An 11,543-nucleotide genomic window follows, 5' to 3' on the forward strand; every position below is an offset into this window, starting at 1 on the left:
AAATCAATGTCAAATCAATTGCACTAAGCTGTTGTTCTCACAATTTACCATAAGGTGTAAAATTACCAAACTATAACGTCAGTCGTTAAATGAAGACCAAGGTGCAGCGTGGTAGGCGTACATTTTCTTTCATTTTAAATGTTCCACCAAAATCAATAAACAACTCAACGACCGTAAAGCTAGGAGTACAAACCATGCAACACACAAAGACAAGATCCCACAACAGAAGGTGGGGAAAAAAGGGCTGCCTAAGTATGATCCCCAATCAGAGACAACGATAGACAGCTGCCTCTGATTGGGAACCATACCCGGCCAACAAAGAAATATAAACAGTTTTCCCAACCTAGTCAAACCCTGACCTACCAAATAGAGAATTTAAAGGATCCTCTAAGGTCAGGGCGTAACACAAACTAAATTTGTAACTAGTACTTAAGTTATTTTCAGACCGGACACTTTTCAACTCTTACTTGAGTAGTTTCTTAAAAGGGCTACTTTTACTTGAGTAAATTACAAGTAACAGTACTTTTACTTAAGTACAGATTTTCAGTACTCTACCCACCTCTGCCTAAAATATATGTTGTATACTGTACTCATCTGCACAACTGGACAGTTTGTGTTTTGGGAACATATCTTTTGTGATGTCCCCGCAATGTTTCCACCAGACTGTTCCCACAGCCTAATGAAACATTCTGGGAACCTTTAAAGAACAGACTAAATGTGTTCTGGGAACGTTATTGCAACATTGGGAAAATATTTTATACAAACATTGTATAATCATCAGCACGATTGGACAGATTTTGTGTTTTGAGAAAATGTTCCGAAATATTCTTTGAATGTTTTTGGGATGCTATCATTTAGGCCTGGGCGATATACCGCATACCAGGGTATTTCCAAAAAAAAGACGGGGGCTTATAAGTTAAGTATAACTATAGATAATCTAAGATGTGTCAAATAAATTATACTGAACAAAAATATAAACGTAAAAATTAAGAAAAACCCTGGAATGAGTAGGTGTGTCCAAACTTCGACTAGTACCAGGAAAAGCAGCCAACATATGTGGGAACTCCAAGACTGTTGGAAAAGCATTCCAGGTGAAGCTGGTTGAGAGAATGCCAAGAGTGTACAAAGCTGTCATCAAGGCAAAGGGTGGCTACTTTGAAGAATCTCAAATATAAAATATATTTTGATTTATTAAACACTTTTTGGTTACTACATGATTCCATGTGTTATTTCATAGTGTTTATGTCTTCACTATTATTCTACAATGTAGAAAATAGTAAAAATAAAGAAAAACCCTGGAATGAGGGTTATATATTGTTTTTTTATAGCGCCCCCTTGTGTGCACCTCTGGTAATATTGTATACCCTAGTATGGTACAGAAACGGTATGAAATTCTAGATACCGCCCAACCCTATTATCATCCTAATGTTAGGTTTTATCTAACAAGAACTTAATGGGAATCTTAGCTTATGTTCTGTGAATGTTACCGGTTTGCTGGGATGGTACATACAACTCAGTTTATGGTATGTAAGTAAATTTGCTCCCATCTGTTTTCCCAGAGGGGATCCTGTCATACTGCGGTGCGGCGCTGTGATCCTTAGTTCTTTCCATATTAACAGCTTCAATATGGAGGAGCATCCCTTGAAATCAAATATGAGAGGTTTGGAAACTGGAGATTACTAGATTACTTTAGTCAACACTGGTACTGTTACATAAGGTCCTTGGGGATACTGGTCTTGTCTCTTTTTAATACCATTTGATTTGGTGGGTCTATGTGCTCTTACAGAAGCGTACAGCTTGAATCTGCCACTCTCCATCTCTCCCTTATTGCTGAGCTACTACCCCAACTGTGGAGCCCATCCATCACATAGGGGTAGAAAAAAAATACAACGTGAATAAATATTTCATTAGATTATTCCTATGATTTAATGTGCTTCTGCCTGGCTGGGGTCTACGGCAATATCTCTGGTCCATTTATAAATACATTAACACAATGATCCCCCAACACTAGCTTAATATTGATACTCGGCTGCAACGGAAGGCAGATGGGGGCACCCGTGTTTGTATTGCCTGTCCAGTGTGTTGAATCACTCCTGCCATCACCCATCCTCCTCTCATCAAGTGTGTGTATGTGTTCCGGTCTTCACAGCTATTCATTACCAATTCTTTAATTGCTGGTCGAGGAAATTTTACAACCCCCCCCGCCAGAACTCTGTATTCAAAGGTGGACCTGCTAAAATGGTCACCCGTATGCAACAATAACTCTCTTACAATCCACAGAAAAACACATTCAAAAATGGCTGAGGGATTTTCATGTGCGAGTCTGCCAATCATAAAGCTGTCAGCATACGTAAACCAAGAAAAATACAATTGCAACCTTCAGGTAGCCTTCGCACAGAGAAAAACAACAAATATAAACTGAAAGCCTGTTGTGTGAGTGGAGCCTAATTAAGACCAACGGGAGAAGTTTTCACTGAGTGATAAATCCAACATCAGGAAATACCAATTGGGCGACAATAATTGGCAGGCCATCGACAGTGCAGGCAGAATTAATCATTTGAAGAGGGAGACTAGACTGCATTTTTAATTGGCAAAGGCAGCCACTGTTTAGGGAGACGAGCAGCTGATCACCCAAGAGGCTGAAGCTTCAGACAATGCACATTTGCTAATCCTCTCGAGTCAAGTTATTATGGCCACACATTATTATCATGCTTTACAAACTAATTCCTTGTTTTCCCTGATGGATTACCAGAAGAATCAGTCAAAGGGAGGGAAGGGAGGAGAACACAATAGACAATGTATATAATGACAATCAAAATGACTGAATATGACACAGAACAACAACTACTCAGTATATGTAAGGACCCTTTTGGTTCAAAGAACACAATTTTGCTCGGCAAAGTGTGTGCGTGTCTCTGTCTGTAATTTTGAGGAATAATTCTACTATTAGATGACATTCATAATCCTTTTAGGTTTATAAAGCATTGACAATAGAATAACCAGTGAAGTGCAGAGGAATAGTACTGGGATGATTTCTTACTGGAAATTGTGTGGACAGGATTACATTTCAAATACATTCATTCAACTAAATCCTGGCTATTTATATTCATGAATAGAAATTGACTTTGATATTAATATTTTGGGACTGACATCTGAAATTGTTTCCTTGAATCTGAGTACTAATCATATTTATTAATGTTTGGAGAACGCGCCATCTAATCTATCAAATTAGTTGTTGAGATAGGTAATTAAGCTTGATATAATTATCACATAAAGCAGAGATGGTGCTTGTCATGTTTGAGGCAGTATATGTTCACTAACAAGAGTAATCCTTGGTGTTATCTAACTTTTTTTTTAAAATCCAAAATAAAATCTATCAATTTACATGTATTAATTTAGGAAGCAATGTTTGACCTTAAACTAACGCGTGACTAAATATTACTTAAGGTAAAATGCCTATGAGACTTCCTTACAATAAAATAACTAAGGTATAATGATAACAAGGGCATGTCAGCCCAAATGTAAAACCCCACAGTACTGTGTAATAAAAGCAAAAACAACTTGTTATTGAAAGCTCTTACACAACATTTTCAAAAACGTGTTTTAATTTACAGTAGCTAAAGCTGAAGAAAAGTAGGATGTAAATGTTGACAAAATATCTAAACTGAAGAGATAGAGCCTGTACATTGTAAACTACAGACTAGCTGTTGACATTACAAGTTATGTCGACTCATCATTGAATCATCTTTCTGACACACTGAGAAATTGTGCTCATATCTTCCATACGCACGTCACCATTCAGGGCCGACTTCAATTATCACACAACAATTTGTCGAGTACCAAGTACTGCAGTCATTATGCAATGCAGTACAATAACGGTTTACTCCTTACACACAACTAATGCCAGATATGGGATGCTGATAAATACTTTTATTATAAGCACAAGTGCACACACACATAGAGACGCTAGCTCACACACACACCACTCACATTGGAAAGATGGCCATATTTAAGTGCGGACGTAAGGTCCTCTCAAACTATTGACCTCTGACTTTTGATCACCAACCACAGGTGAGACAGACATTAAGCAGAGCTGAATGATTACTGGCTATTATTTCACCTCATTAACAGAAGACATTGGAAGGGACATATTCTAGGAGTGGCTCTTCACTTATAGCAAATACTGTTGGACATAAGAAATTACAAATGTGATTACAATTTGACCAGCCGTATTTCACCTGTGGATAATGTAAAACATGGGTTTGGGTTGATTGTTGTACACCCATCTGACAAGGTAAAAATATGTTGTTCTGCCCCTGAGCAGGGCAGTTAACCCACTGTTCCCTGGGTACCAACGACGTGGATGTCGATTAAAGCAGCCCCCCGCACTTCTCACCTCTCTTGTTTTTTGATTAACATCACATAGACATGTATCTCCTAAACAGGGATATCTCTGACTGTCATTTGGTCACAAAGCAAGCAATTCTGCCATATCCTTTCCTGCTTAAAGTGTTTGGGCCGTCAGGACCATAGACGGCTACGGGGCCTGATTCACATTGATCGAAATGTCATTTATCACTATCAACTACCATGGTGCAAATTTGAATTTACCTGGATGGAATTACATCTTATTTTAGCCTTATTTGATAATGAATCACAATTGTTGTGGCATTGTGTTATTGATTTATTGTAGACACAATAGGCTAGCCTATTTAAAATATAGCATTATAATGAGTGGTTTTGGATCTTAGTGTCTGGCTGACAGTGGGGAAGTGTGCATTTTGGTTTTACACTAAATCCATGGATGTAGGCTATTGATGTAGAAAGTAGGCTATTGATGTAGGAAGTAGGCTATTGATCTAGGCTACGAATTAATTACACGTTGGACATATCATGACCAATAGATTTTTTTATGGAAAATCGCTTAGGCTAAATTATCACTTGCCCATCAAAGTGTGAATATAATAATACCGTAACAGAATCTTTCGTTTATTGGTGGCTACAGTTTCCATGAAGATGATGCCCTAACACTGACTATGATGAATAGTGCAACGTCTTTCACTATCACAGCCTAATAGACTACCACCATTGTAAAGTTAAATGGCGTCGACGACTTTCCCCGACTGCAATGGAAAATCTCGAATCTTAACATTCTCTTTTTGTTGGTGCGCGAATTTACATCCACTATCACGAACCCTACTTAGCTTCACACTAGCAGCATCACCACTGCTCGTGCGGTATCGAGGTCTGTCATCTTGTGACAGTCCTTCCGTCCATGTTTTGTAACATTTTGGCACCGAATTGATTTGGTCGTGTTGGGATCGTAAAAGATGGGACGGGCTGGGGGGATACTTTAAAAAGGCATCCCTTTTAAGCGCCTCTGGCCCAGTTCTGAGAGAGAGTTATGAAAATACAATTAAATTGAATACATTTCGTGAAATATTAGGCCCACATCGTTTAGAAATCTGAAAACATTCAAATAATTAGGATAAGTATGCGTAAAAACAATAGGCTATGAATCAGCGTGAGACCAAAAGAACTATGAAATCTCCCTATGTGCATGCCCATTCATTGCCACGTTAGAATATTTGGGAACATGAGACCACGAGTATTTGTAACGATTATTAAATTGTATTTTGTCATGCATATATGATGCATTAATTCTGAACAATCATTTAGTGAGCTAAACGTTGAGTTAGTCAAACATGCATAAAACATTTGGTGCGTAATGCAAAAGACGCCACCCATGCGACAGACATTTGTACAAAATATTCTAATCATACAGCTGTATAAGGCCTCGCAATATGCCGTTTGCTTTGGGGAAGGGGGGCACACGTTACCTTTGTGCATGCCGGTGTATCGGTCCTTCAGAACAGTCAGTTCGTGGATTTTCCCAAACTGTTCAAACAGAGGTTTCAGGTCTTTTTCCTCTAGGTTCCGCGGTATCTGCCCGATAAACAGCTTTATGGCATCTTGGTCTTTCATGTTGCCGCTCTCCGGATGAATTGAAATGGATTCTGACCCGTTCATGGGTTTAGGAAATGTGATCTGAGAGTACTGGTGCTGGTGAGGGATAAGTAGTAGTGGTTGTTGGATCGGTGTTGCCCCAGGTCCAGTGAAAACCAGGCTGGTGTGAGCGGGATGGGGCTGCTGTGGTTGCTGCTGCCTTTCTGTTTCAGTCTGAGTGAATCTGGCCATTCTGAGCTGGGAGCAGACTGGATAATAATGACAACACACAGAGAGAGAGAGAGAGAGAGAGCAAGCACTCAGCTGGAAACCAGGCTCACTTTCTATCCGAAACACAACAAACTCGCACACACATAGTACAGAAGAGAGGGGGTTGATAGGGGCGATAACTACCGAGCGAAAGCTATATTCACCGCTCTCGAGCGACACCCGCAGATGTCAGTATGGTAGTGAAACATCAGAGTGCAAATTCTTTGCATTTTCCAACACTTTCCTATGGCGTGCAACTGCAGCGCGCAATTGGGGGCGTTCCTGCATGTGGTCATTCCTGAATCTACAGGAACGCCCCCGAGCATCCCATTGGTTCCTTCATGAACACCCTTCAAGCATCCCATCTGTTCCTGCATGAACATTTATTTTTTAACCTTTATTTAACTAGGCAAGTCAGTTAAGAACAAATTCTTATTTTCAATGACGGCCTAGGAAAAGTGGGTTAACTGCCTGTTCAGGGGCAGAACGACAGATTTGTACCTTGTCAGCTCGGGGGTTTGAACTTGCAACCTTCCGGTTACTAGTCCAACACTCTAACCACTAGCCTCTGAAGTACCCCATTGGTTCCTGCATGCTTGTGACACTTTTGAATGTGGGTCAAAGGGGAAATAAATGTATTATCTGAGTTTCTTCGACCCTGCATCCGGAGTCCTCCTTGCTAGTTAGGCTAGCACACCGAGTATGCACCTTGCACAAAGTGTCCTTCGCTCCTGCCTGCCGAACACCTGCCCACACACTCGTTAACCAAACTGTGGAGAAACATAGCCCAACCGCTGGGGATGAAGGACACTGTCTATCGGTGTACTGCTAGATAGCTAGCTACTGGTGTCGCCCGCTCCTCTTCTTCTGTGGAGTTTATCGGCAACGGGCATCCGCCTCCTGCCTGTCCTAGCTTAAAAATGGACCGATAATAGAAGAATAGAGGTTCCTGCAGAGGCAGGAACACCAATGAATTGCAGGCTTCAATTGAACCCTTCTCACACCTGCTTGAAGACCACACAAAAATGTGACTTTTGAACATTTAAATCAATGCCATGGCGGAATTTCAATTAATAATAAAATACAAAAGGAATGGGAATCATTCTGCCGTCAGTACAGCAGGCCCCAACATTTCCCTATATAATGTCGAGCATTTGGGGGACTAGTCCTTTCAGGACTTGAACCCACCTCCTTCCTTTGCTACACCACCCCATTCTTTCAGAAAACACGCCATTGCACTTCTGTTTCAAGTCCCTCACAAACTTGCTTGCCTTTGATGGCCTCCCAGTAGCTCCATCCCACTTTTGACACCTGCGGAGGAAATGTGTGTACAACATGGTACTGTCCTTTTAATTCATTTTTTTAGTCTTCATTTGCTTACATTTAGTTTCTTATAGGCTAGATACTGCTCTACATCTCCAGGGCAAGAACTACAGCAACGTTCAATACAAACAAACATGTGCCAATACCCTGTTAAATGAAAACTTCCCACTTTTATTTTCATGCCATCAATCTTTTATTTTGTCCCTTTTCCTGCTCATTGTCTTGATGGTCTTGCAAAGTTGATTGCAGTGATAAATCCATTGGCTTCTTGCTCCCTCTTCTGGAATATAAAAGGAGTCTACAGTTTTGTGTGTATTACTTCAAGAAACATGTCTGCATTTGCCAAAGATGAAAGGAGACATAGTTTAGGTATCATAATTCAACAAAAAAGTACCCTGACACAAATGGCCATTGAGCCCGTCACTTCATATAGGATTTATTAACTTATCCTCTCCATTTACAAATGATGTCAACAAATTACATATGTTCTCTGCAACTAAAGCCATGGTTTATATAGCCAACTAATAAATACAACTAAATACAGAATTAAAACACAGAAGAGAGCTATTTTGTAAAGCGAGGTAAGTAAAACATAGGTCTTTAACTGAAGATACCTACCAGATGTATACTAATTAGAGCTGTTTAACAGTGAATTAAGTTATATACTGTCAGTGACAAAAGGCTCGCTGCTGTAGAAGGGAATCAATCTGGGCTGTCTTGGCTGCCTGTTGGGCACCATAGGGGTTCTAGAACTTCCGGATCGCAGCGTCGATGTCTGGGATGATCTTCTTTAGCTGGTTCACTGCTTCGGGTTCCACGGCACACTTGTGGGAGACACAGATCAGCCAGGGGAGTGTGTAGGGGTCCACATTGACGTGAAAGGTCAACACAATAACCGGAGGGCAAGGTGCATACTCTGACATTTCTTATTCTAAACCTGGTCTGAGATGTTTGAATAGCCGGCCGCACAGCACCCTGAAACAAGATCAAAGGTTTCTTATTGATTTCTGTATTTGTACCCGCCACTGTTATTTTGGTTTCATTCAATGCCGTAAGTGGCCGTTTATTGAACTCCAAAGTCATCTATCCGGCCACCTCAATGGGAGTTAGCAAGGACAGGACAGTCAAAGAAGAATAGTTTTGCCAGACAGCTGAGCACCTTGGTCTGTTTACATGTGCAGCAGAAAAACCATACAGGGCCAACCATCATTCATACTGTATATAGCCTCCTGGATAAGAAGCCTGTGTTGTCACATTGCTACTGTTCTAGCCTTAAACTGCAGGGGTGTTGAGTGGCTATTTTTAAAGGGTGGATGTCCTATTCTGCAAGGGAGGTGAAGTGAGAACTTCCAGTTCATGCATTTTTATTGACCATTGTCATTAGTGTTTCGCCAGGCTGGACGTCTGAGACAAGAAATCAATAGCGGCCGTACTATTAGTGTGAACTAAAAAGTTACATACAATTTAAAGCACGCTACAGTAGCATTAATGCTGCTTCTTGTTAACCATTGAGTCGGTACAGGGAGGTAACCAAGCTTGATCTCCACAGCCTGGCCTGTAGTGACTGAGGCCCAGAGGGAGCCATGGCAGACAGCTGAGGGAGCCACTTAGCATTCTGCACCGCTCACTCTTACACACACACACACAAGCCCCAATTACCCAAAACCTACAGCATAATCATACACCACACACACCTCAACTCAGTGATTCTGCTTGCGAGCTAGTAAGAGTTGGGTTGGGAGGATGATAGAGATTGACTTTGTAGAAGATAAGATGAGCACACTGCATTGTTAGGGGATGATTCTTATATGCTCTAGCTGGCATTGCAAAATTCACCAACTGTACATCTGACTAATAAGCGTACAGCGTTTGAGATGTCCCTCAGTGGCTAACTCACCACTGCACTCTAGTTCTGCATTGCAAAACACACTCACTCAACTGGAAGGTGTTTTTCAAGAAAATGAATGTGACACGATGGCTTATCGCACCAAAGCCCTTTATGAAGCGCTAGCTTAATGGCCTAGATGTGAAAAGAGCACTGTCTCTGTACTGTAGCCTACCTTTCCTCCTCGGATTCAGGTCGCCAATGTCAGTGGTGTAGAACTCTCTGATATCGATCTGGGCCTTGCCTTCGAAGAGAGACACCCTAACATACCTCATCTTTCCTATCTGCAGAGGAGAGAGAGGGTTGCATAGAACACTAGAGAACACAACCAATGCTCGAGTGCTGTCTGCTGGTTTTTATGCTGCATTAATGACAAGACGGAAACTTGGAACCTCTGAGTTAAAATGAAAGTTATTTAGTTATTTATGAGTTTCTTCCAAGTCTACTATTTCTAAGTTTTCTAGTTTCTAGTTTCATGTCATGGACCTATAGCAATGTGGCTGTTTGTAAATCAGTGGCTTTGATTGCCCATTTTAACTGTTAAATAAGCAAAAACCAGTGGGAACTGTGGTATTCAATGAGCAGAATTTCACTCCAAAGGTTTGGTAATCAAAAGGCCCCCCTCCTCCTCCCGCTGGTTTCTTCCTTCTTTTTTTGGTGGGGGCAGCGGTAGAGCTGTTGTTCTTCTGGGCTGGGTGATCTGAGACTGTAGACCTCTTGCTCTTTACCTAACCTCACGGAGCGGCATTTCTTTCTTTCTAGTCCTGACGAGAAAAAAACAACTGTCGGGTGAGTTTCTCTTCTGCACTGTTCATCCAATCCAGTAAATGTAGAGTAGGAGTTAAGATGTTGCCTTGTTAACGTCCAAAAGTGGAAGTCTCATGCATCGGGTTTGTTCCCAACCCCACTGTGGGTGCTCTTTTGTTCGGTGACAGGCATACAGGATAGAAACATGTTTTAAAGAGCATCCTTTTTGTAATTCACATGACATAATGTTTGACTAATAAGATGCTCAAACTAGTGAAATACAATCAGTATCAATGTACAGTTTAACTGAAATGAATGGTTTGTGAAAGTGGAATGGAAGACACTTCACAGGGCAAATACATGAATTAGTATTGAGAGATAAGGAATAGAGATGGCATACGTTTTTGCCCTCCTCCTTTTCACTGCTGCCATCTGAACTGCAGTTACCCGACTCACGGAATTATGAGTTTCTGTCAGAAATAAATCAAATGGGAAACAGAACAGGTTTATTTGAAATATACAAGATGAGCAGCAGTAAACGAAGTGTGGTATTATTCATTTAACAGCTTTCGTACTTGTATCCGCTAAGTAGACCTAGGCCATCAAGGTTGGAATGAAGTCCTTTAAACTGTATTCAGTAGCACGAGCGCATCAAACTCTCTCTCACTGTCTTTGGGAAATGGAATGAGAGCTGTGCAACATTAGCAATCCTACCTTTTCAATTGCTGAATGAATAACCGTAGGCCATGAGGTTGACTGGCACTCTCCATTCATTGCTGCGTTTCTATTAATATCCTTATATGCAGTTTAATGATCTGAGTTGCATTTTCTCAGCCAATTACATTTGATGAAGTTTGCATTTATGTTCAAAGTTGCAAGGATGCTAGGGTAATGGAGTTAAGAACGGACCATACCAGCTTCCTTCCGGCGCCGACAGAGATGGCCGCCTCGCTTCGCGTTCCTAGGAAACTATGCAGTTTTTTTACGTGTTATTTCTTACACTAGTACCCCAGGTCATCTTAGGTTTCATTACATACAGCCGAGAAGAACTACTGAATATAAGATCAGCGTCAACTCACCATCAGTACGACCAAGAATATGTTTTTCGCGATGCGGATCCTGTGTTCTGCCTTACAACCAGTGTAACGGAGTGGATCACATGCAGCGACCCCAAAAAAAAACGACTCAGAAAAAGAGGGAAACGAGGCGGTCTTCTGGTCAGACTCCGGAGACGGGCACACCGTGCACCACTCCCTAGCATTCTTCTTGCCAATGTCCAGTCTCTTGACAACAAGGTTGATGAAATCCGAGCAAGGGTAGCATTCCAGAGGGACATCAGAGACTGCAACGTTCTCTGCTTCACGGAAACATG

General features: G+C 41.2%; 1 protein-coding gene across 7 annotated transcripts in view; it reads right to left on the reverse strand.

Moving 5' to 3' along the window:
• Window positions 1–6,291, reverse strand: part of LOC112250864 (CUGBP Elav-like family member 5) — a 294,695-nt gene extending 288,404 nt beyond the window's left edge. For 3 of the 7 annotated variants that reach the window (XM_042322079.1, XM_042322078.1, XM_042322074.1), the window contains exon 1: window positions 5,841–6,291. In XM_042322079.1, the coding sequence (XP_042178013.1) occupies window positions 5,841–6,198 (358 nt within the window). In that variant the 5' untranslated portion in view covers window positions 6,199–6,291. The remainder of the gene's footprint in view (window positions 1–5,840) is intronic. The other 4 variants (XM_042322080.1, XM_042322075.1, XM_042322076.1 and 1 more) reach the window with 2 other exon arrangements.
• Window positions 6,292–11,543: the final 5,252 nt, after the last annotated feature.

Source organism: Oncorhynchus tshawytscha, linkage group LG05, assembly GCF_018296145.1.
Source record: "Oncorhynchus tshawytscha isolate Ot180627B linkage group LG05, Otsh_v2.0, whole genome shotgun sequence".
Taxonomy (NCBI): domain Eukaryota; kingdom Metazoa; phylum Chordata; class Actinopteri; order Salmoniformes; family Salmonidae; genus Oncorhynchus; species Oncorhynchus tshawytscha.